This window comes from Sparus aurata, chromosome 4, assembly GCF_900880675.1.
Source record: "Sparus aurata chromosome 4, fSpaAur1.1, whole genome shotgun sequence".
In the NCBI taxonomy this organism is placed as follows: domain Eukaryota; kingdom Metazoa; phylum Chordata; class Actinopteri; order Spariformes; family Sparidae; genus Sparus; species Sparus aurata.
This window is the reverse complement of record NC_044190.1, coordinates 35,805,834-35,832,186: the sequence shown is the minus strand read 5'-3', so window position 1 is coordinate 35,832,186 and position 26,353 is coordinate 35,805,834. Positions and strand designations below refer to the sequence as shown.

Here is a 26,353-nt window from a genome sequence, read left to right as displayed (position 1 = left end):
ACGAACGACCAATGCGCGTTGAGGAGAGCTATGGCGTCACACATTAAGTTTCGTCGGGTCGTCTCCTGTAAATAATATATCTAATAGCTGTAGCGGCGTCCTGTATTATTTCACGTCTTTCCCATTTGAGAACAGATGTATATAGATGCTGATAACATACTGTAGAGGGTGGCAGTCCTCTGCCGGCCTGCTTGCTGTCGAGCAGCTCGCTAGGCTAACTTTAGCGTGATACTTAGCTTGTTAGGACGCTAGCATTAGCTAGCCATTTAGCTAATCAGAGGTTATAACGGCTGGATTCTCGCTCGTTTCCAGAGGCCTGTGTGTGTGATTCAAATGGACATGTGAAATGACAGTCGTCTGTGGCCTCTAACTGAACTGACGCGCATCACAGGTAAGGTGTCGACATCGTTAGCACTCAACGTAAATGGCTATTTAGTGCATTTTTAGCTGACGGTGTGTTAGCCACTTCCCTCTCTCAAAGGGCCTTTGACTGACAGCGTTTGCCTGGTGATGACACACAGCCGCTGTGGTTGTCAGGGACAATGTTAATGAAAGCGAGTCATGATACTGCTGTCAGTGATGCTGGACCGAGAATAAACAGAACTGTGATTAGCATTGTGGTTGTCAGGCTAAATACACGTCAGATCAGGTGAGGGCATGTCAGGTTGATATCACTTTCACTCTTCCACCTGTGTTGTTCCTGAGCCCTGTGCTAATATCTAGCCTTAATGTCTATATTAATATTATAACACTATTCACTGAAAGCAACAATATACCAACCCAGTTCACAGAGTACGAAACATGCTTGAAACAAATGACGGATGTAGTGTGAATGTGCTCTTGACTGTATCCTGTGGTTGATCACCACATCTGAGGTCATCAGGGGAAATCCATGTGTCTGCTGCCTTACCCTGGGTGTCAGAATAAGTCAACTGTCTGCTCACCTCCTGTTTTTAGTGTATTCGGCTCAGCCGATATGAGTAATGCTACACGAGGTCCTGCCAAAAACAAGTGTACCTCACTGCACTGGAATGACTGAGCAGTTGAGAGACCATGCAGAGCTATTAGATTTCTCACAACAAACCACAACCAGCAAACCGGGTCAGAGATTTGTCACTTGTAGACCAGTCATCAGCAAACGAAGACTTAAAGTTAACCTGAAGATTTGAGTCATTTTCTATCTGTAGGAATTAATGTTTCTGTTTTAATTGAATACAATTCAAAGTAGCTTTCAGTCATAATTTTTGATGGTATGTGTCTCTTCCTCCTTTAATCCAGTTGTTAACGTTGCTCATCTGTCACTTGTTCCTACAGACCAGAGGTCAAGCTCGCCTTGATGTTGGACCTCCTGCCTAGCATGCAGCCATGAGCTCTGCCCTCTGGAGCCAGGAGAAGCCCAGTGGGGGCTTCAGGGAGGACTGGCGCTTCTACATGGTGATAAAGGAGTGTACGGTGGAGAAGCCTCCCCAGAAGACCCTGAGGATCCCTCGTGGCAGTCTCGGCCAGGCCTGCCAGGAGCGCAACAGCCTGGGACGAACACTGCCCCCATGCAAGGGCAAGAAGAGTCTCCGCATCCTGGACCAGACCAACGTGGTTCTGAGCCTGGACGAGCGGGATGTCCTGGAGCTGGACGAGAAGCTGGCTGAGCTGCTGTTCCCCATTACCAACTGTGAGGAGCGATACGCCCTGCTCTGCAACAAGTCACGGCTGGAGCGGGTCCGTGATATTGACTGTGGTTCAAAGGTGCGCGTCCAGCTGCGCTCAGGGGATGAACCTCTGCCTGGTGTGGTCCGCTTCAAGGGCTCGCTGCTCCCTGACAGAGCCCTCTCTGGAATCTGGTTTGGAGTGGAGCTGCTGGTGAGAACTGTTGTTGTTTTATGTTATTATTTATAAGAAGCTGTGGGAAATCAGATAAGCCTTGATATGAATCTTTGCACACAGAAAGATTCACAGATGTATTTTGTGGTTTATATATGAATGTATCTCATCACAAACACATTTTTCAATGCACACAAATATTAAGCGTCTATATAAACGTGAAATAGCCCACTCATGAAAAAGAAGGCTAACAAACGCGTATTTGGATGTTGTTACATTCATCTCCAGACTGTTGAACCCGCACTTATTATCTGCTTGTCATTTGTGAACTTTACAGCATTTGTGTGTGGGTGTCGTGAGACTACCCGCTGCGGCTTGATTCAACAGCGATATTCTCAAACGCGAATCATCTTTACATTTGCAGATGTCTCTTTCCTTTGCAGACAATCGTGTGAGCGTAAATGTCTGGGTGTTATTTCATGTGATCAGTTGGTGTTACATCTGCATTATGAAGAGGAGAGAACGAACATCAAACAGCTGCCAGGCGTCTGGTAGTGACGTGATTTAAATATGCTTGATTTGTGAATGCTTGTCAAGCAAGTGATGTGGCTTTTGTCACCAGCGTTAGTGAGCAGGTTAGCTATATAATGCTAATAGGCAACCTGTCATCATTAGCTAGCTTTAAACATATTTAATCATGCACGGGTAGGCCCCCAGGAAGCGTCTGTGTCTTTGTGGTTTGTGCAAGTTTCTTCCGGTCATATCTTGAAAAAAACAAGCAGCCAGGATGTTCTGACACAGGTGACTTTGCTTGACCAAACACACCCATAGTCCAACAAACAAAAACACACACACCCCTTGCTTGTATTTATTTATTAGGAACAGAAGTACAACCACTTCCACTGCGCTTAGCTTTCATTAGTGAAAGTGCTTATGGCCGTTGCAGTGCAATGAAGCGTTTGCACAAATAAATAAGACACAAAGAAGTCATTTTGTGAACACCAACACTCATTTGCTGGAGTGTGGGTTTTGCTATTTTAAGCTCAATGGTCTTAAGAACTTACTTACACAACAGACAGGGAAAAAAACACGAGTTCCACAAGATTCATTCATCCAGATCCTCTCTGCGAATCTAAATGTTGCCAGTTTAAGCTGTTTGTGCAGAGCAGAAGGCTGTGTTTGGCCAAGCCAGAATGGAAAAGCCAACAAATCACATTTGTGTGATATTTGCAATGAGAATGTCAAATCTTGTGCACATGCGAAATGCAGGATTAACTGAAGTGCTTGTTTACCGTCAGACTTTGTTGTTTGGCTTCAAGATTATTGAGCCATATTGCACAAATTTGCGGTTTATGGTTGTTTTCTCAAACTTTTAAGATAGAGGCTGCCTTTATGTTGTTATTAAAGCGGGCTGGAACAAAGCTGCAGTGTTTTTGACTGACATGAGGGCGAGCAGATGATGACAGCATTTGCATATTGTGTTAACTGTTCCTTTAATCGCCACGCTAAATCTGTAATTTAATGTCATGCCACTCATTCTGTGTTGTGTGCGTACAGCACTGTAAGTAACACAACACAAAGGGTTGCTTATGGCAGCACAATGTTGTTTTTATTCTTCTGAATCCTCCTGAGTGGGCTGATGGAGCTCGAGCATTCAGACTGCAGCTCAATATAAAGGCTTCACAGTTTGCTCATATGCCTCAGATCAAAATTCTGATTGTATATCCTTCACCAAATACTGTGTCCCTTTTGCGAGTATCAGCTAGCAAAATAGAAATTCAGCACTTTTTTTAATATCTAAAAAAAGAAGCAGAAAGTGTGATACTGTTGTTTGTGAGAGCGTGCAGTATCTGTGCTGGACATTTTTTGATGTAGTCATCATCGCAGAAAGTCAAGTCATATTGCTACTGCAGTAATCGATCATGTCCTCTCACAGCGCCGTAATGTTGACTTGCATTCACTGAGGAATGCTGAGCAAGCAGCCTCGCTACCTGCCCTACTTATTATGAAGATAAGTTGCTCATCCTCCTCGCTCCTGTTCTGTCTCTCGCTCTCTACACTTTCCTTTACTTCCTGTCCCCCAGGAGGAGGGCCGGGGCCAGGGCTTCACAGAGGGCTCCTACCAGGGCCGCCAGCTTTTCCGCTGCGAGGATGAGTGCGGTGTGTTTGTGGCACTGGACAAGCTTGAACTCTGGGAAGATGATGATGACGAGGCCTTGGGAGAGCTGGAGGTGGACCACGTCAGTTTGGTAGATGACGACCAGGACTTCCCTCCGCTGGAGATCAACTCCAGGGTCCTGGTGCAGACCAGGGACGGACCAGAGAGAGGCACCATCATCTTTTGTGACCTGCTGCCAGGAAATGAGAGTCTGGGCTATTATGTGGGAGTTGACATGGTAAGTGAGGCTCTCACCAAATGAGTATGTCTTGAAGGGTGCAGAAACGGTTGGTAAATCATGATGCTCAAAGTGGTGCTGCTTTTCTGTTTCATAAAATCATAAAATGAATACCTTTACGGGTTCTATCACAGACATTTTTTTAAAGTGATTTATTGATAAAGAAAACAGAAGACAAATGCAAACAATCTTGGACTTCTGTTGCCATCAGTCAGTTTGCAGAAAATGAATATGATTGGATATTAAAAACTCTTTTCTAAATATGACTTGTTTCCTACAAAACTCAAGTTCCATGTTTGGCGCTGATTGGCTTTATTGCAGAGAGTTAGACGAGAAGAAACGGCTTTCACGTCTGCATGATAAATATGAAGCTGGCTAATTAAAAAAAAAGAATAGTTAGACACCGACCAGCTCCTTTAATGCTTAATAACTAACCCATTTGTTTGTGTAAGCCTTACAAAAACCTTTAGTGTTTAATACAAGTTACGTATCGGACTATTTCTTATTACGGGTCAGCAACTTTCCGAAGATTCTGGTGTTTACCTGGCAACTGCTCCCAGCCCAGAAATAGTCTGTAAATAGATCCTCATAAAACTGCGTTTTAATGTTTTTGTTTTTTGTTCTCCGATTAAACAAACAAGATATGACGTCTAACTTTTCCTTGAAATACAGGTCAATACTGGCCTGGAGATTCAAGGCACTCATCAAATGTTAAACTATTTATCTTCTTATAATTACATCATCGTAAATGTATTACATTTGCATCATCCAGACCTGAACATTTACTGTGGTTTGACTAGGAGTACGTTTTACTGAGCTCAAAACGACGACACACGCCTGACCAGTCAGGGTCCGGAGTTTATTAACATAGAAAAGAAATTGATTTTATTACCGCAGCACAGAGGCTTGGAAATGACTGCTGGCTAACATGAACTGTTTTTGGTGATCTGTAATCTGAATATATGTATGATAATGCAAATGTTTTTACCCCTGGACACAAGATATCTCCGACATCACTTTTAAATCCATCGTCACATGCAACGGGACGCTTCAAGTTTCGACATCACACTTTTAAAGCTCAACCATTCAACCGTAGAGACGAGGAAAAAAAACAGATTCTTGAGACTTTAAGGGAGGGAGACTTTAAGTTCATCACATATTTCAGGGTGTTGTTACTTGGCGTGTCATTAAACGGCTGTTAATAATGAAGTGAGATGATGTTTCAGTCATGACTGAGGATGCTCTGCCGTCATCATTTCAAGTGTCCTCGCCGCAGCAGAGGGCGGCAACGTGCAGAAAGTTACACATTTCATATTATCAGAGTTAATGTCTCAGGCTCTCTGTCATTACTCGCCTGTGTTCTCCTTTTTTTTCTTGTTTTTTTTTTCCCATGACCGCTCCGCTGTATATTGGCAGAACGTGTCTTGTTGCCTGGGATCACAGTAGCCGGTATCTATGGCTACTGTTGTCAGGCGGGAGTTGTATTGTAGTCATAGAGAGATTGAAACGCATAACGGAGGCATTTGACTGCTGATCGTTAGCAGCGGCACTAACAGCAGCAGCAGCAGCGGCGGCCCACTCAGTGCATCTGAGCCACCCACACAAAGGCAAGGCAGTCACGCGGGGAGTGAGGTAAAGACTTAGTGCTGTATGACCCAACAGCGTGGCAAGGGGCCAGCAGGCAGCTGAGGAGAGCCCACTGCTCTGCCTCACTCTGCGTCCAGCCTCGCCCTGCCGTCTCTAGCTAGTGGCACCACCGGCCTCACGCTTATCTTAGATTATCCCGCTGGAACAGAATCCTGGATTCCAAACTAAAGAAGAAGAATGGTGTGGTTGTGCCTGCAAGAGAAAGTAGAAGGATTTTGAGGTGGAAGATCTGTTGTTTAAGTGAGAAGATGAGGATACAGAGGATAAACAACACAGAGGATCAAGCTTAAGCATCATTTGTTTTTTTTTTTGTGATAAGACAACACACCTCTGTAATTACCAAGAAGATACTAGAGGAAGAAGCACGTGTGGCACCAGTTCAGGGATGACGAACGCCTGGGAGGGTTATATGGTTCTCATGTCTCCAACTCTTTCAGGACAATCCTATCGGGGACTGGGACGGTGTGTTTGATGGGAAGTTGCTGTGTAATTTTGCCAGTTTGGAGCACACTCGACTCGTCCCCATCTGTGACGTAATGCCAGGTGAGTCACCCTAGTTATTTGTGTTTTTCCCGAAAAAAAACTACCCAGCCGTCCCTGTCTTGGACCAGTTCTGAGCTCCCTATGAGCGTTCGTGTTTGTGTTTTGCTTGCAGCGGGAACAGAGAGCCTTTTGTGTACATGGCTCACTTGTTTTTGAAAGTCAAGTGAGATACTCGGGCTCTTTGTTCTCCACATTGGCATATTGATTTGTTTATGTGTGCTTACTGCTGCTTCTCTGACTATTCAGTCTTGCATCGAGGGAATCTTGAAGATTGGGATCCTTAATGTAGATTTGTCAGTTGTCTTTGAAACCTTTCTCACTTGCAGCCCTCAGACGGGTTACATGGAGTTCATATTGTCACTAAGTAGTTAGGTTGTCAAAAGTATTGATATCTTTTTTTTCCAATACCTCTTGTTTATTACAGAGCCCCCAGGAGTTGTTCTCGGCTTTGAAGCCAATTCGAAATAGCGGGCAAAACGTGTAATCACAATGTCACGGTGGGGCCAGACAAAACTTACATTGTGAAAGAAGCTGCTGTAAAACAGTGGAGACATTTCTTTTGTTATTCAGTGTCAAAGCTTCCTGAGAAATGACTTGTTTCACTATCAGACATCGATCCAGTAACATTTGGAAAGTCTAGCCCACACGATTAAATCATTTTATCCTCATTCAAGTTAGTGGAGAGCCAAACAGGAAGTTAGCTAGCTCAGACGGTGGAGGTCTCTAGTATGCACGATCTATCAGCCCCTCAGTGTGGAAGACCTTGGTAATATTAAACCTGGACGTAAAACCTTTTTGGCTTAATGTGCCTCTTTGCAGGTGACATAGGAGTGAACAGGGCTCCATCTCTGACACTGTATCCAGTCCTCAGTGCAGGCCCATGTTTAAAAAGATGTAATCAACAATTAGAATTTCAACCCAAGGCTGCACAGCCATTATCACAAATGTGTTGGTCTGTGTTCAGCAGCTTTTTTTGTACCAACACTGTCTGCAGGTTTTTAAAAAGATAAAAAAATCTTCCTGTTTTCTGTGCCAGGGAGTTTTTATTTTTCCTCTTTATCTCGGTGTCAAAAGAGACATCCAGTACCGCTTTTAAACATTTCTGTAGAAATTGGTATTGTGACAACTTTACAGCTACTTCAAAATTGCCTCCCCAAACAGAGTCAGTTTTTCATTCTCAGAACTGAGAAAGTTACTACTTATAATATCCCTGAGGAAATACAAGAAAACTCAAATATTTGTTTGATGAATATCTTTCCATAACTGAATAAAGAAGCTGTCCTCAGAGGGTGATAAGGTCCAAAGAACAGTGTTTGAAACTAGACAGTTTGCCTAAAGGAAAGGAAATATAAAGTAAAAACAGTTTGGAACTGTGTTGTTTGTTCAGTTTAGTAGGAAAATAAAATCCATCAATGAGTATTTTTCTTTTCTGATGATATTTTCTTTCCCCAAAATGACATAAACAACTTTTTTTTTGTTTTTATTGAATGCAATACATTCATCCTGAAAACCTCCTTAAACAACACATCTGTTGTGACTGGCTGAATGTGAAGTAGGTTATTATGTCGTGTACACTGTCTGCTCATGTTAGACAACTTTTGCTTCAGTTTCACACTTAGAAAAATACTAAATTATATTTCCTATCGCACAGAAAACTGATAAAGAGTCTCAAAACTTTTAGATATTTACATGTGTTTATCAAACTTAGGTGATTCATTAAAAAGCATGGAGAAAATGATTCACTGTAAATTTGCATGCATTGCAAACGGGTTGTGGAAGACGTTAGGTGCATGGTAGTGTGACGTAGGACAACGGGGGTGTCGTGCCTCTAATGTGGATGTATTTGTGGGCTGTGCAGAATATTCCATGCAGGACCAAAGGCTGCAAAAGCACAGTTTTGCCCCCAGAGGCACCAACAGTGACAAGTCGTCCTCTGGCCAAAGCAAACCAAAGAGCAAAGGTACTGCACTGCCGCTATTTTACAAACCTAACTGAACCTTACCACAGCTTGGTGTGATGATAATTCTTAAAGGGGCATTCCATCAAAACTGTCTGGTTGCGATTCTACAAATTTAAATAAACAAACTTGTTCGAATGTCGCCATTTGTCCGGATGGGAGAAAGTCTTAGTTTTTTAGAGAACTGAGAATAAAAATGAATCAACTCTGGTTTTTTTTCGAGTCGAGCATGATTTTGGTGAAAAGCCCCTTTTTTTTTTTTTTTTTTTTAAAAGCAAAGAATAACAGGACATGCTAAACTACATTTTGCAAAAGTGTGAGAACTTCCTGTTGCAGCTGCTTGATTTGATGTGAATGCAACGTGTCTCTTCTCTGAATTTCTTTCACTTTCTTTTTTTTTTTTGTGTGTTTCTTTTATGGACTAAACTGACTACACACACACACACGCACCTTGCTTATCTCTTGTGTGTTTTTTTTTTCATGTACTTGTGTTATTTACAGGATTAGGTCATCAGTGTGGCAGTAGAAGCAAGTCTGAATTTTACTATACTTTAAATGGCAGCTCTGTTGATCCCCCAGTCCAGTCCAAATCCAAAAGCACATGGTACATTGATGAAGGTAAAACACGGGTACTCGTGGGATGTCACCCATGTTACTGGCAAGCTCCTGTTTACGACAAGCTACATGCTAAAACATTTCACGCAGGCTATCTATTCTGGTGCCGTATAGATTCAATTTACTGACATTGGATCAGGATCAGGGGTTCTGTTCCTGCTGTACTAGAAGACATTTCCACTCTCTGCTGCTGTAGGTTGCTCTTAATGCAAGTGTCCTCCAAATGTAACACACGAGAGAGTAAATAGGTAAAGTTGTGTATGAGAACCTTTTTCTCCCACCTGCTTAAGACGTGCTGCACATACTGATTAATTTAAAGGTTCAGTGTGTGAGATTTATTCACGTCTGTCAGTGAGGGTGCAGATTGCAGCTGAACACCTTTTCTCACCTTCCCATCCTGTGGCTGCTAAAAGCGTGAAAATTGTGAAAGTCCCTCTTTAGAATCAGTGTTTGGTTTGTCTGTTCTGTTCTGGTCCACTGTAAAAACTACAGATGTTATGATCAATGATCATTCGATTAATTGCTGTTACAAATTTAACTCATCAAAAAAGTCTTACTGACAATCAGAGATGGGCAAAAATTATTACTTCGAATATATTTTGATATGTTTTGAATATGTAAAAATACAAAAAATTGCAATCAAAAAATGTATTTAAATAAAAGATAAGTAATTTATCATTTAAAATACAAAAAGACATGTTGTACAAACTGATATTATTACTTTTTAGACAATTTGTTACCTCACGTGGATTGCGTTTGGCCTGTTTTTGAATAGCAACAGGTTTTTTAATTTGAATTCTTGCTCTTATTCTGCATAAAACACAAATGAAATCAATGGTTAAAACAGTTAAAAATATCCTACATATTTCGCATACTGTATTTACCCTATTACTAATGATTAACTCATCAATCAATTCAAGAAATTGCTTAGAATTTGTGTCCGAAGTAGAAACATGGTGGACCCCGTCCCACTGGAGATATGAAAAGCTCATCCTAAGGTCGTGAAAACTTAAATATTCTTAGTTTCAGGTGATTCCCTGATTATTATGAGATATCTGCTGCATATTCTTTGTCCGGTATTCAGACTTCAAGAGCAACTGAGCAGAGTTGCGGTGCTGAAACGGAGGCAGTCAGCCGTCTTCACCACGCTGGCTAATATAAGAAATTCCACCAACACGCCTGATCTGATCTGTGAACTAGAATAGTTTTTCCAGCACTGTAGGTTTCAGAAGAGCTACGTTTAAGATGTATACAGATAAGACATGAGGAAGCACTGTAATTCTGCAGAGGGAGGACAACTCGATCAACAGATCTTTACGTAAACGTTCGCCCCACACTTGGTTTTTTTCCAGAATAACAACAATCGGTAGTTTGTTGCAGGAGCTTGCTTTAAAGACCTTTCCACTAGTCTTGTCCTTCATCACTATTTTAGTGTTATATTCCACCTGCATGGAGTAACTGGTGTTTCCCTGAAGGCTTTTAATAATGCTCAGTGCTGCAGATGACACCTTTAACTGGCTTGTTTTGGCTGCAGACGCAGTTAAAAGCTTCAAATTTAACACAATTTGCCGGCCAAAGCATTAATGAAACCCTTTGTTTTTCATGTCAGGACTGACTGGCTCAGTCAGAACATTGTGTCATTGTTTCCGTATTTCTGTTGTGGGGAAAGTACTGTAATTTTTATTTTTTTTTCTTTATCGGGGGAAATTGCATCGCTCGTGTCATCACCAACACATGTCGGTTGTGAGGAGTTTGTAATAGTCAAAGGATAATGTCTCCAGGAGTCGAGAGGAAGGAGGCCGATTATCACCGGGTGAATTTAACATGTACACAGCATTCTGGATAATAACTCATTATTCTGTTTATCGTGACATTCATGATCAGGAATCGGTGTGTAACTCATCACAAGTCAACCAATTGATCAAACGCAAAACAAGATACAGAAGTGCTAAATGTGTATCGTGGCAAATACTAGCACGAGCAAGCTGTGAATGACCGCTCGCGATGAAAAGGAGGAGTGCGAAGCGGATCGTAGTGTTGCCACCTGCCAAGTCAGAAACAGAATCATGAGTTGTTGCTGTGATATTTCGGTGCTAACGCAGAAATAGGAAGAGGTCCGCCATAAATGGTCCGACGAGCTGTTTTCACAACTGCTTACTCATCCTGTGAATGTGTCATCATTTTCATCTTCCTCAGGGGTCGCTTTCCACGTTTTGGTTTGTTTATTATTTTCTTTGTGGTTATGGTGCTTTCATTTTTTTTTCTGTCATGAAGAAGTCGCCGCAGACTCCAAACTCCTCATGCTTCTCTCATCGAGGAGAGTGTGGATGTACAAGCTTGAAGGCAAATGCATCTCCATTCAAGAATTCATGTCGTGTCTGTCGTGATAGTTCAGTCTGTAAAAAAAAAAAAAAGCGAAGTTGTGATGATGGCAGTGGTTTAACAAAATCAGGCGCTGCTCGGAGAGAGAATGAATGTTGTGGTGACTTTCTCAAGCCATCAATTCAATACTGTTGACGAGGTTGCTGTGCAGCTTCTGCCCCTGACAGGTTTTGTATTATATCTGTAATATCACACATTCATTTGAGAGGAGAAGCAGAAACGTACTTCTCTGACTGTCATTTGTTTACATTCTCACGGCAAATCGGGACACACTTCAGTGACCTCTCACTTTTGCAAAGGGAGAAGTTCTTGTCACCTGTTCTCCATCTTTAAAAATCTACACAAAAATAAAAAAATACTACAAAAAATTAAAGATCAAAAAAGGAAAAAAGAGCAGCGCCAGATATTGAATCCCAGTGACATCCCCAAAACTCTCCAGTCCATCAAAGAAGCCTGATTCCAACTGTGATATCAGTGAATCTAGCGTCAGATTAGAAGAAGAGTCTGCAGACATTATGTCTCAAATGGCATTTTCACACTTATCCCAAATACTTGAGTCAATACGTTTGTTCGCTCGCACACAAATTAAGTTTTTACACTTAAGAATCTCTCCGAACTGTGGATCAACTTTTCTACAGCACACCCTCACACATCACAGATGTCTTTGTTTTCTTCACACTTAAATATCAAGAAGACATTTCATCTCAGCTGCAGACCAGTCTGTCCTCAACATAGCAGTAAACTGATAAAATAGTAAAATACCTTTTTAAATTGCAGACTTGCTTGCAGTTGTCACGTTATAATTACAGCTCAGCGAACATTTCTTATCTTTACTTTTGAATGGCTGTAACAGCTCAGAGGAAGATGTTTGTCAGCTGTGACACGTACCTGAAAAACAGGTCAGAAAAAGACTTGGACTTCACCAAACGTGCTGATCATAGTCAAGAGAAATGTGTACTCAATATTGATCAAATCTATCAAGTTGGGCCAAGTGTGAAAATGCCCCCAAGATGCTTAGATTAAGATTTTAGTACATCGAGTGACACCATCTGAAAGTCTTGTTTTTGCTGACCTCCACTGGTTGAAAAGGGCAGAAAAAGGGATTCTCAGCATGGTTGTTGCGTTACTCATTAAAGACTCTTAAAGCATCTCTACAATAGTAAAGACAGTTTACATAACATGAAGGGTTTTTACCCTCAAAATGGATGTTAAGTTTTGCTTTCTTGTTTTCTGCAGTTGGGGAGGACCCCGCCAAGTCACTTACCGAAACGCCCCCGGACTTCAACCAGTCCTCCCCGCCCTCCAGAGCCCCGCCCTCTGCCTCGTTGTCCAGTGACAACAAGTTCCACTCTCTGCCCTTCAGCCTGAACCGCAAGACCGGGCCCATTGACAGCATGAGTCATGGGCCTCTCTCCCTCTCCGTCCAGTCGGTGATGGGAGAGCAGGCCGAGCCCCCGTCTCCCGCTGCCCCTCCCTCACCGCGACCTTCCACGCCTCCCCGAGGACAGCCGGGTCTGGAGGTGGGCTCTCTGGTGGAGGTGAAGGAGAACCCCCCTCTGTGTGGCGTCATCCGTTGGGTGGGGCTGCCTCCTGGCCTGCTGGAGCCGTTGGCCGGGCTGGAGCTGGTGAGAGTTATAATTAGATCTCAGTATCGGTAAGAGTAAGAGTCATGTTTTTTTTACTGTACACACATGCGGTACCTGACATTAACTGGAAGATGTGATCTTGACTTGTTTTCCTCCAGGAGGAAGAGTGTCCTGGTTGCACTGACGGCACCTTCAAAGGTACGCGGTACTTCACCTGCCCGCCCAAAAAAGCCCTGTTCGTGAAGCTCAAGTGCTGCCGGCCCGACTCCCGCTTCCCGTCTTTGCATCACTCGTCCAACCCCATCGAGCGCTGCAACTCCATCGGTGAGTCAGTCGGAGGAACGGGGGGGATGATTGAAGGCACCGAATTAACTGTCGTCCCCAAAGGCGTTTGTGTTTACACTCGCACTCTGTGTGTTCATGCAGCGTTTGGAGGTTACCTGAGTGAGGTAGTACACGAGAACACGCCGCCCCGCACAGAGAACGACGGCCTGGATGTGATGGTGGGAAAAAAGAAAGGCATCCAGGGCCACTACAACTCCTGCTACCTGGATTCTACCCTGTTCTGGTCAGTCCTCAGTAAATACTTTATCAGCTACAGTTTCCGCTGCTTTATAATAACGTCACCGGACTTCAGGCCTATCGATCGACTGTATGGTGCTTCCTCATCCAGCAGTGCTGTGTTCGCCCACAGGCAGAACTTATTAGTAAACTGTTTTGACTTTGCCCACTGGCTCTAACAGGGTTCCCGCTGCGAGCAGGCCGCTGGATAGTGGATCTTTTGTTTCCGCCAACACTGCCAAAGGGCTATTGAACAAAGCAGTCAACCCAAACTACTTCAGCAAAACTACAGGCGATCCCATGCTCCCAGTATTGACCAGTTTGGAGTTCTGGATTTAAGCTTTGAAATTGTTCAACTCCAGAAATGGTTAGAGGAAAAAAGCAAACCAAAAAAAAAAACTAGAAAAATCCAAGTGACTTAATTTTTTATGGGAAATTGAGGCTGAGGGCTTCACCTACAAAGTGTTTTCATTAACTAAGCAAAAATATATTTTCTCAATCATATGAAGGTTTACACTATTAACATTGTTGGATGATATCTGCTTTTTAATTTAAGGTAAATGCCCAAAGATCGAGGTACAAGATTATTAATATGAATCTGTTGGTTGTGTGTTTTGCTCTGCAGTCTGTTCTCCTTCAGCTCTGTTCTGGACACGGTTCTGTTGAGACCGCGCTCAAAGACCGATGTGGAGTATTACAGAGAGACCCAGGAGCTTCTCCGCACAGAGATAGTGAACCCCCTGCGCATGTAAGTTACTGCACGCATGCTGCACGTTTGTGGCTTTTTACTCGTATCGTTTTTGACTCGGGAATCTCGTGACCTTTTCCACAGGAAGCTTTTAGACTAAAATGCTGAAACTGATGTAAACTTACACGAGGGTCATTCCATTTATGTCAGAGATTTTCTGGAATTTTTTCATGCAAAAACGTCTATGAAGTTCATGTGACTTTGCAACAAAAATAGCTTTTCTTCAAAGACTTTTTTTTTAAGTTTGTCCCTCAGAGCTAAATTTAATCATTTCTGTGACTGGGTATTTTTATCCTCACCAATCACTTGATTGTTTTTCACTAGCTTGGGCTGAAATTAGTCTTGCACATCCAAAAAACCCCCTAAAGGATGTTTGGCAACATGTATTCGTTTATTTCCACTAGTTTTGATTGAAGGATTATTATCGCCAATCGATGACAAGTTACGAGGTTGTAACGTGCCGGTCTCTCTGTCTTGCAGACACGGGTATGTTTGTGCTACGAAAGTGATGAAACTGAGGAGGATCCTGGAGAAAGTAGAAGCTGCCTCTGGTTTTACCTCTGAAGAAAAAGGTAGGGATAAGTTGTTTACCGGTCCTTCAGCAAGTTCTCATCACTTCACTGTGCTGGTGGTGTTGCTTTCTAGTCCAAGTCCCGCCTTCAGAATCTGGATTTTGATGTGATTATAATTGAAAAGGCTGCTATACTGATAAAATGAAATCCCTCTATAAAGATTTTGGAAACACGGTAATATATCAACTTGACAGTTTTACAGCGTCCTCTCTAGGTTGGCAGCATTAAAACAGGAATGTCTCGTGTCTCATTTAAGCAAATCTTGTCCTGCAGATCCTGAAGAGTTCCTAAACATCCTGTTCCATCACATACTGAGGGTGGACCCACTACTCAAGCTAAGGTAAAAGCCAGTCAGCGCTCTAAGCCACAAAACACACTTAATAAAAATGTTCGTACAGTTTGTTACACTATTATGAAATGGTTGAAATAGTTTAATGATACAGTTATCGCTTTTCACACAAACCATGTGAGTGACGTGGCGCGTTTAACAGCTGGGACGGCCAAACCACAGAATTGAACCAGAGCTTCTCCAAATCTGCGATGTGTAATTTTAGAATCACATAAAGTTTCGCTTCTGCTGCAGTGTTCACACTGGAGTCTGAATGATGGACACTGCTGGGAAAAGTGGTTTAACTGTAGGAGTTTTTTGGTCACGCTGTGAAAACTCCCCTCAGTACTCATCTTTGAAATCCACACAAGTTGTTTTACAGAGTAATTCTAATGTGAGTGTTCAGCCACAATGAGGATACAGATGTTACAGGAACGTGTTAGAGGCTAAGACAAACTACTTGTTGGTTGAAATGCTTTTAAAATGGAATATAATTGTTGTAGTAAGCTAAGCTAATTTTGGTTATTTTTTACATGTTTCACAGAAAAGTCTTTATAATCCAGAAAATCCACTTAAAATACCTTTTTTAAAATGATTGTTGATCGTTTACTTACAGGATTAATTAAGGGGCAATAAGTGCAGGGTTCGTACGGGTGCTTGAAATCCTTGAAAGTGCTTGAATTTCAATGTTGTGTTTTCAAGGTCTGAAAAGTGCTTGGATTTTAGTTTAAGTGCTTGAAAGTGCTTGACATTATAACTCTGTGTCTTTTACAAAATTGGGATCAGACTGGATAACTAATCTCTAAAGTTTTTGCTATTATAGAATATAATTTTAGATGTTTACAGCATAATACAATGTACATAATTGTGATAAAAAGTGAAGAAAAAAATCACAAGTATATATATTCCTTTAGATACGTATTTTACCCCAGCAGTAAGGTGCTGGAAAATCTTAAAAATGACCCTTAAAAGTGCTTCAAAAGTGCTTGAATTTGACCTTGAAAAATGTGTACGAACCCTTTAAGTGTCTGTGTACAGTTCAGGGTTGGCACATTGGAAAATGCGAAATACACTCAGAAAGCCTGAAATGTTTGATCAAAATCTTGTTTTTTCAAGCAGATCTGCTATTAGTTAAGATAAATACTTCATGTGGGAAGTGCTGCAGAAAGTGCTTCAGATCACAGTTGTCTTGTCACCTTTTCCCCCTGAGAAAGAATGATGTGAGTGAAGCTTAAAGAGATAAATAAAGACTTTGTTGCTGTTGTTTTCCAGGTCAGCGGGACAGAAGGTCCAGGACTGTTACTTCTACCAGATCTTCATGGACAAGAAGGACAAGGTCGGAGTTCCCACCATCCAGCAGCTCCTCGAGTGGTCGTTCATCAACAGCGACCTGAAGTTTGCAGAGGTGAGTTTATTTCTTTCTTTATTTCCCAACTTCAGCTCAAGTTGAGTAGAGAGATTGGTGATATTTTGGTTTGATTGGTCTGATCGTTGCTAGTTTTTTTTACAGTCTTTCCCAGCTACCTCACCGCTGCACATATTTACCTTGTGTTGAGCTAAAAGTCAGATCACCAAATGGTTTCAGTAAAAATAGTTTTCATTTTGAGGGGATTAAAAGTGTAAAGAAATTAAAATACGGTGTGCAATATGATGTTTTAAAGGTCTTTACGATTAGAAAGAAACACAACACCAACATTTCATTCTTTGTGCTGCTGTAATCTCATATTTAGAGTGTGGTGAAGGTTTCTTTGTGAGTTTGTGACGTTACTATTAACTTACGGATGTCTTTGAGGTCCAAGTGATTTCAAACTAACCTTTACTTCTCTGAAAACACTCCTGCTGTACTGTTAGTAGCCTCGCTCGTATGTCACACTGTAGGAACGGCTCCCTCTTGTGTTTATTGTTGGTAATCACAAAACTACGCTTGTCATTTTTATTAAGGTACGCGTGTTTTAGTTATTTCAGCATCAAATTGTTGAATTGGGTCAGTGTATATGAGGAGAACAAATCCCTCTTAAGGAAGAAAGAGAAAGAAAGAGCTCATATGTCGGGAGAGGGGTGAACGGTGAGAATGCTCGTCTGTGTCTATATTCTGTCTCGTCTTTTTCTTGCCTTTTTAATTAACCGAGATAAAGTAACATTTTAAAGGTCGTCTATAACCTGTATTTACTCTCGAGGAATCGTTAAGGTCTCGCGTTGGATATCAAGTCGTGTGTCGACTCTCTTCAGACTTCACGTTTCAGTTCCTGTTTGCGTTGAGCTGTGCTGATGTTTCCACGCTGCTTTGTGGATAACGACAAAACTTTCTCTCTCTGTGTTTTCCCCCCCTCCCCTCCTCTCCATCCAGGCTCCCTCCTGCCTTATCATCCAGATGCCCCGCTTTGGCAAGGACTTCAAAATGTTCAACAAAATCTTCCCCTCACTAGAGTTAGACATCACAGACCTTCTTGAAGACAGTGAGTTGTAGATAATAATTTTTTTTTTCCCAGCGTGTAAAGTGTGACATGTTCTCGCTGATCAGTGGTGATTGTGAGCTGTGTGGCGTTTCGGGATGAAGGAAGCCTTTTTTGTTCTTTTCTTGCCTTCAAACCCGAAGAACTACACTTCTGTGTGGTGCGTGAGATAGAATGAAATGATGTGTTTTTATTATCCAGCTCCGAGGGAATGTCGAATCTGCGGAGGCCTGGCGCTCTACGAGTGTCGAGACTGTTATGAGGACGGGGATATCACCGCCGGCAAGATTAAACAGTTCTGTGAAAAGTGCAATACACAGGTAAACAACGGCAGCGGGCATTATTACAACACCACTTCAACAAATTTTAAGTTTAAGTGTGGGTCAGGATCGTCCATTTGGTGGCGCCAAATCCAAAGGAATCGCAGCGTGTCAGTGCAGAAGACACGTTGCAGAGAAGAAGCTTCCACAGTAGATTGTAACACATTTCACTTGCCAATCCTCAGACCACTGACTGAAATATTTTTGGATTTTCATCTTAATTGCTTTTCTGGCAGCATGAATCATCTGATCCACTTCAGCTTTTATTTTCTCTGGTGTTTTTAAGGTTAAACAAAATCCCTTCAACCTGCTACATACGATATATTAGACATACAGACCAAACGCTCAAACTGTCCGCTGTGACTCGTTGTTCCGGTTCAGGTTCACCTCCACCCGAGGAGGAAAACCCACCGGCACGGCAAACTGTCCGTCCCCAAGGAGCTGCAAGACGGTACGGGTCGGCAGGGCAGTTTCCCCCGCCAGAGGATGGAGCTGTTCGCCGTGCTGTGCATCGAAACCAGTCACTACGTGGCCTTTGTGAAGTACGGCAGCGCAGATTCCGCCTGGCTCTTCTTCGACAGCATGGCCGACCGTGACGGTAGGTGTCACGGCCTCTGGACGCCGCGTTTTTTGTTATGACATCAGGCTGATCCTTGAAATGAAGTTGTGATGAACAGGATGAACAGGATGTACAGGAAGCTGTTTCTGCAACACGGGTGAAAGAATTTCACAGGGCTCAGTGACACAAAAGCTGTTAAAGGGCCTCAGCCGGCGAAGAAGACACCAAATAATCACATTCAGGCACAATTACTGTTTAGACTTCGAACTGAAATTATGGTTTCACACATAGTTTTCCATTATAAGTCTTTAAAATATATTTCAAAACAGTTAATGAGCACTGCTGTAGATTTATCTCCAATCTGACCCGAGCAAACTTCAAATTATTTTCATCATAAATTAATGTACAAGATTATCTTTTCACAATTAATTGCTTGATGGATAGGTGAAATGTCAGGGAAAGTGATTAAGAATAATCTGCTACTTTTATACAGATTAAAGCAGCAAATAATCACTATTGGATGCTGGAGCTACTGTTTGTTTTTTTTTTCTTAACTGATTGATCGATTAATAGTTTTACCGTTTAATTGCCGTTTAATTTTATTAGTGCATGATTATTTACAGTTGCTGGAAAGAAGAAGTTTGATTTTGTGAGATGAGAACTTTCTTTCTAATGATCGTGCACGTGGCTTTTTCTTCAGGAGGGCAGAACGGTTTCAACATCCCCCAGGTGTCGCCGTGTCCGGAGGTGGAGGCCTACCTGAAAATGACCCCAGAGGAGCTGCACGCCCTGGATCCGAAGAGCATCCAGGGCCAGGCCCGACGCCTGCTGTGCGACGCCTACATGTGCATGTACCAGAGCCCGACCATGAGCCTGTACAAGTAGAATCCTCTCCCTGACCCCTGACCCCTTCCACCCCTCAGCCGCACCACCTCCCCCTCTCCCGGGGCAGGAGATTCTCAGAAAGACCAAAAATGAAAAATAAACTCGGAAGAAGAAAGGCTGCCTGCCAGCGGGGGGGTGCTGTCCGGAGTTAACCCTCTCCACCCCGCCTCTCCTCAAGGCCTGCCCGTCTCCGGAGGTCGACGAGATGGAGGAGAGGGGGAGAAGCCTATTTGCACTGTGCATTAGTTGAAGTGTCGTGTTCTTCATGTAGTCCTATGTAGCTTCCCTGTGTCTCACAGCTGAGCGTTGGTGGTGGATGACGAAGCAAAGGTAGGCCTTATGAAGGTTTACTCCCTGTTCAGGGAGGAAGAAAGGTGGGGGGTGGGGGGGGGGGTGCAACAAAAACAAGAAGAACTAGTGGGAGGACCTCGCCACCTCATTTACCTTAAGAAAAGAGGAGTCCTGCTATTCTTAATCACTGTAAAAGACGGGAGCTTTCCATAACGCCACATTAAGGAAGCAATGCAGTGCGCAAAATCCTCATCCAACCTGTGTGTGCTGTTCTAAAAATCTTGTGTAAACTCTCTTGGTAGCATAGATTTCTCAAGGTAGTAACATCGACGGTGTAGATGTCAACCCCACTGTGCAGTTGCATTAAGACCAGAGTACTCTGCTCTTTGTGAACCGGTTTGCATATTCTCCCATCTTCAGGCTGCGTAAATGTCTTTTTACAGTATATGTTTTGCAGAAACAGATGTAGCCATTGTAAAAGTCTCACATTTTACTGCATACTTGCTCAACCGATGCTGCACTTTTTTTTTTTTTTTTGCCTCTATCCCCAAGTGGACCTATCAGGAAACATTTAGGTTTTGCTCTTTTTTCTTTTTTCCACCCCCCCCCCCCTTCCCTCCCTCCCCATTGGAAGTCACAGTGAGTGCTAATTTGTTGGTTGGGAGACATCAGAGTTCTGTGTTACAGAATACAAATTTGCCTCTCCTCTGTAGCTGTAAAGAAGGCTCTGCATTGCTAATGCAGAGTAGATGCCAGATAAAATGCATGAAGGGGAGACTTGTACAATGGCTCCTGTTGTCGAGCCGGTTGGTGGAGCACTCCATGCATTCGTAGGGTCAATGAGGTGAAATACTGGAAGAAAAAAAGAAAAAAAGTCTGGCTGATTTCTTTAAAGTAGAGTGTGAAGAATTTCACATGCAGTGGGTTTTTTTTTTTTTTTTTTTTCTAATCTAAATTATATTTTGTGTTTACGAAGCCTTTTCTCTGCCCGTCATGGCAAGTATTGACTCTCGCTGCCTTCCATGAAGATGTGACATGCAATGTTTCCAGCCATGCACCAGATAACACAACAACAAAAAAAAAACAATGGTGATCAAATGTTCTTATTTATTATATTCTAATCATATTGGAAACTCCTATGTCATCCCCCCCCCTTTTTTAATTTTTCTCTTCTGAAAATGAAACAGGGTTGACGATACTGGTTTGGGTGATCCTTGTCCTCTTTCACTGTATATTGAAGTGAGTTATCGTAGTTTACGCTGTCTCATAGCAACTACTGAATGTTAATAGTGACACGTTGAACAGTGTGGAGTTGAGAGGATGGGTGACGAATGAGGCCAGAGGCTGGTAACCTTGGGGCAACACATATATGTATTTAAATGAAAACATTAAATTAAAAAAATATCCTCGATTCCATCGTGAACCAATCATGCCGCGTGTGGGGCGAGATATGAAGGATTGGTTGATTTTTTTTTTATATATATATATATATCTATATATATGAAACAACATTGGATCAAATCAACAAACAGCACATGTTGGCATCAGCATTATATATTTTTCCTAAATCACAACTTAATCGTGGATTTATTTGTGAGAATAAAGTGTGTGAGGGCGCTTTTTATGAATCGGGTTCCAGCTGACGACTTCATTCTGCTCTGTGGTGGTCTCCGCTGTCCCAGGGATCCCGACAGGAGACCTTCCTGTGTGAACTTTTCTTCTGCACTGCTGAAGCTTGTCACTGACTGGAGCCTTGTTCTCTGTGAGAGAAGTCTCAGAGAGCGGAGGATGGGATTTTTATTTTTTATTTTGTTCTGTTGCATCTGTACAGTATAGACATATGTAACGGGTGGAATATTAATGTCAGTGATGTTCCTGTAAATGTTAACAAAATAAAGCCCATTTTGAAGGGTACACGGTTCTGAGTGGTGTGATGACGAGTTCAGTGTAGATCGAGAATCAGAGACACGAGTGAAGGTGCAACGTTGCCACTGAGAATAGGTAGTAAATGTCAATATATTCTGTGAGTGGTGTCACTCTTCAACTAAATGGTCTAACCGGCTACATTTCTGTGATGACGAAAGAAATGTTAATGTTAAAATGTTGACCTCTTTGTGGAGCTTCAATACTAAATTTGTACATTCAGCATTAACTTACTATTTCCTTTCAGAAAGTAACTTTTTGGGAACACAGAACAATCAGCAGTGCACAACAGGAGAGACTCGTCCTGTGAGAAAACCTTTATTAAGGTTTTACTTTTAACTAGCAGCTTAACACGAGTTAATAGTGATGTAGAACTTCGATCCATTGGAGGGACACCACCCCCTAAATCGAAAGTGGTTAAAACTAGCAACAATAATAATGTATAATAATGTATCAGGGTCATTTATATCTAACTTTACTTTCGATACTTGAAGTCACCTTTCCTGATAATAAGTCTACACTAAGTAGGACTTTAACAATCTGGATTTTCACTTGTAATATTGTGGTAATGGTACTTTTACTCAAGAAAAAGCATCAGAGGTCTTCTTCCACCGCTGGTCAGGACATCCTAACATCACTGTGGTCACATATTTAACCAGAGACTGCAGTGAAACAGCTCTTCAGGTTACTCTTGAAGAACCACGAGGGCACATTAACCTGCCAACACATCAACAGTAAGACGATACAAACAGCTGTTTTCACATATTGGGTCTGCTGGTAAATTATATCTTTATTTCTGTGTTTTTGTCGAACTGTTGTGACTGTAAATACATCGCGTGGGTCTTAAAACTGGGAGTTTACTCAGTGCAGCTGAAGTTGTATAGCCGTGTCGAACTGAACAAGTCCAAAAATGGAGTTGTTGTGGGTGAAGACTAAAAATACAGAAACGACTACTTAATCTTTCTTTTATGTAATATTTATGTACATGTCCATGCGTTTTGTTTTCATTATAATTTACTTGTTACAGTGCAGTGCCTGTCAGATTTCATGGTTTCCTGTTAGCCCTTGTTTTCCTGTCTTTGCCTTGAAGTGAAATTCTCACCCGTGAAAAAACATTAAAGTGCCAATATGGACCGAATTTTAGATTAAAACATTCAAAGAAATAAACCAGACATCATCAACAGAGGGTCGCTTAGCTGCATGGCTAACTGAGCTAACTGGCAAACAGCAGCTAGTCACTACAACAAAGAGTATAGTGAGCAGCAGTTAGTGGTTATGCTGCCCCCTACAGCTTTGGAGTGAGTAACACCTTTAAAGAAAAATAACGTCTTATTGTAATCTGTGTAATAATGTTGTAATCTTCTAACAAACACCACATAGTGGAGTTGCAGCACGTAAACAGTGGCGCTACATTTCCATGAACACGTCATCATTGTTGTTCCTTTAAGTCATGTATTATTACGTGTTTCTTCAGGGGGAGCTTGTGAGGCCACAGCAGTGAATCCATGTTAAACCGGGCTTTTGGGTGTGTTTCCCAGTGTTTAAGATGAGTGTTATTCACTCCTGCAAGATCTGATCCTCCGCTGATAGGATTACTATGATCGAGCCCAATTTAGACTTCGGACGCAGCTCATCCACTGACTTGTAAACACGCAACAACAATATGATCACAGGTTTGTTTCGCTTACATGCGAGGATAAGAAAAAGATTACAATAAGTATAGTCTGTTGTGCCCACTTGGTTGGCTTTAGCCTTCTATCTGGCCTATATGTTCGGATTAAGTGTACATCCAGTGACCCAATTCCCCAGACGATCGCTGATAAAATGATACCCAGGGATAAATCGGCATGTATTATACATGCATCTCCCCCACAGGAACCCTATTCCACACCTTACCCCGTTTAGTTTTTAGTCAAACTTGAAACCAGCTTAGCAAGCTGACTTCAGAAGTGCCAGATAAGTATTTGTCAACAGAACAGCTGGCACACAATGCCCTCTTGTAGCTTTATGCCACAGCATATGCCAGCCGCTCGTAGCGTGTGGTAATTTAGCCGGGGCTGGTTCTACAGGAACAGATGGGCTCAAGTATTGTTATTCTCGCTCCAGCTCAGGGCCCCTGGGGGGAATCACTAAATAAAATCAAAGCAGATGGACCTCTCTGGGCTAGGCTGTGTTTATGATAAACAGCCAGTACAACCAGTGTCCATCTCACACCTTAACCCCACCCCCCGCACCAACTAACAGGAAGCAGGATTACAGTAGTTTAACTTCACCTGCAGTGGTTTTCAGCTCCCTGCGCACCACAAACCCAAACAGACAGATGACAGGAAGTACAATATGACTTATCTATATTCTGTGGAGGGTTTCAATCATTCCTATGCCCCACAACAAGTCCTCTTTTACCTCCCCTGACCTTAAACTGTAAAATTCTCTCACAACACAAACTCTTATTTGAGAAATGTCTGACGTCCCTGTTCTTTCTCGCTGACACAGGACTGTTTTGTTCTTTTATTAACCTTGTCAAGATTGGGATTGCCCCGGTTCTCACATCCAGCGCTGTGGACACAGGCCTTGGTGGCGGTAAACAAAACACCATCTCTTAAGGTAATAACTCTGTTGTTCTGCAGTACATGGGAATGCAGGACAGTTCCTCACTTAGCACTGAGCTCCAGATCTGCTTTCATTCCCATGGGAAAAGACAGCATTAAACAAAGGAATCCTATCAGCGCGAGGAGGAAGGTAAATGTTTAAGGCCATTAAGACAACAGGAAAGCAGTGATTTCCGGCACTAAAGATGAAAAAGAGTGGCGCATGAACGGTTTTAAGCCAATCAGTCCTAACTCAATATACCACTTAGGTGTTGTTTTAACTCCATCATGATAACCAGTTTTATTTAGTGTCTTCAAAGGTCAGTTTCTGATGAAGTCAAAGTAGTGTAATCAACCCTAAATGTTTATAGCCAGAAGTATTAACCGGGCAGTTACTCAGTCACTGTTGGTGCTATCTTAAAATCTGTGTGTTTTGTTTTTTTTGAGTTTTTTCTTCAGGCCTCACCACACGGTAATTTTTCATCATTACCCACATCGGCTTTCTTGCCGCGGACACATGCCCCTCCAAAATTACACGCAGTCAGACGTTTAGCCTATCAAACTATTCAATTCATCAGCGGGGGGACACAAGTGCCTCTGGCCTCGATGCTGTCAGGACACGAAATTAGCATTTCCACCTCCTGCCAGAATCTTCTCCAGCCTTTAGTGAGTTCTGCAATAGCCTTGAAAATACTATTCTATTGTTTTCATATGAATTAAACTGCCAGTAAACAAGTTTTTCCCTTCACTTTATCATTATGAACTTAACATTTACTGCACAATGTGATAGATGGCGATCGGTTCCCTATAAATCTTGCTGATTTATCTGCCACTGGGCACAAAATCTCCCGCAAAGATGAAGGCTCAGTGGTGATGCAGTCAGGCTGGCAGCTTGGCACCATTTCTATCTGCTTTCACGTCTCTATTATAGACTAATTGAATGAATAATCTCGCTTTTTGTTCTGTGTTGTTGGTAGTCGTGTCTCTAAAGAAATGCGTAAAAACAATCAAGTCGTCTCTGTTACTCCAGCGCCAATAATACCACTTGGAAACACTCTAATTTGGATAGAACAGGACTTTTATTAACTTGAAAATAATAATTATTTCTTTTGATAAAATAACCCAAATCCCAACACTTTCTGGCGTCTTCGGGTCCCACAAAAAAGATTAATCCCAAAAGTTGTTGACGTTTTTGTTCCTCCAGTGGCTATTTATTATTCTGCTGCTACTGAACTGCATTGTAATCTTAACATTTGTACTCACCTAAGTAACACATCAGTCCTTCTCCCACATTTTCAGAAAGGACCCTGGCCGCTCGGATGAAGCATTAATTGCCTCTAAAGCAACAGCTACCAGATGTTGTTGCTCCTAAGAGCCAGGTGTGGATAAATTGCATATGCAGAATGTGTGTAAAATATTTAAAGTCGTATCTTTCACTTAAGGTGTGAAGTGTTTTTATTGCCCATCACTGCTTTGAGTATGTTGAGAGGAAAGGCCGGCGGCCCCCCTGGGCCTGCCATGCTGGAGCTCAGCACCTGTGGTGTCAAGACTACGGATGGCGGAGGCTGAGAGTGAGACTTGGCATGGTGGCGTGTCGTGGTTGGGTGGATGCGTGGGTGGGGGTATGGGTGCAGGGTGAAGGGGGGGCAGTGGGGGGTCCATCCACCTGTTCGCCCTCTAATTCCCTCCTGGCTGCCACCTTTAACACTGCATTATTTACAGGTGCTCTTTGGATGGAGACACAAGCTGCTGTCTGCTTTAAATATGGATGGTTGTCAGTGTGTGTGTGTGTGTGTGTGTGTTTGTGTGGTTGGGGGTTGGGTGTGTAATGTATGTGCACACTGTTTGTGTGTGTGTGTGTGAGAGAGATGGAGATTGTCCATCCATCCACATTTTCCACCAACAAAAAACTCACTGGATAAACTTGAAACCGCCGAGTTTGCTGTATTAAACTCTGCCGTCAAATAATCAAATATTAACTATATAAATATAAAAAACCTGTGTCTACTGCAGAGTCAATTGACCCGGGTGTACCTGCCGAGTTTACCCGCTCAATGTTTTTATAACAACGTGAATCAAATGACAATATGAGAACAATGGGACATTGTAGAAGGTTTTGCTGATAGCGACGAACCTCGAGTTAATTCACCAGAGTTCATCTCCCTCAGCTTTAAGTAGCTT

At 42.4% G+C, this 26,353-nt stretch overlaps 1 protein-coding gene across 3 annotated transcripts; it reads left to right on the top strand.

Moving 5' to 3' along the window:
* The first annotated feature begins 10 nt into the window (after positions 1-10).
* cyld (cylindromatosis (turban tumor syndrome)) lies at positions 11-21,575 on the top strand. Of its 3 annotated transcripts, XM_030414526.1 has the most exons (17): positions 11-391; positions 1,315-1,857; positions 3,903-4,214; positions 6,299-6,404; positions 8,263-8,364; positions 8,863-8,979; positions 12,595-12,983; positions 13,103-13,268; positions 13,371-13,512; positions 14,131-14,253; positions 14,734-14,825; positions 15,099-15,165; positions 16,426-16,558; positions 17,501-17,609; positions 17,808-17,926; positions 18,308-18,524; positions 19,186-21,575. In XM_030414526.1, the coding sequence occupies exons 2-17, from the start codon at positions 1,366-1,368 to the stop codon at positions 19,368-19,370; spliced, it is 2,871 nt and encodes a 956-aa protein (XP_030270386.1). In that variant the 5' UTR covers positions 11-391; positions 1,315-1,365; the 3' UTR covers positions 19,371-21,575. The 3 variants fall into 3 exon arrangements, with proteins under 3 accessions (XP_030270386.1, XP_030270387.1, XP_030270388.1); XM_030414527.1 differs by lacking the exon at positions 8,863-8,979; XM_030414528.1 differs by lacking the exons at positions 8,263-8,364; positions 8,863-8,979.
* Positions 21,576-26,353: the final 4,778 nt, after the last annotated feature.

What these genes read in the sequence shown, in the direction of transcription:
- cyld (XM_030414526.1), top strand. Translation starts at nt 1,366, where the DNA reads ATGAGCTCTGCCCTCTGGAGCCAGGAGAAGCCCAGTGGGGGCTTCAGG. An exon ending in ATAGTGAACCCCCTGCGCAT is followed by an intron (nt 14,254 to 14,733) that starts GTAAGTTACTGC and finishes TCTGTCTTGCAG; the next exon opens with ACACGGGTATGTTTGTGCTA. An exon ending in GCGACCTGAAGTTTGCAGAG is followed by an intron (nt 16,559 to 17,500) that starts GTGAGTTTATTT and finishes CTCTCCATCCAG; the next exon opens with GCTCCCTCCTGCCTTATCAT.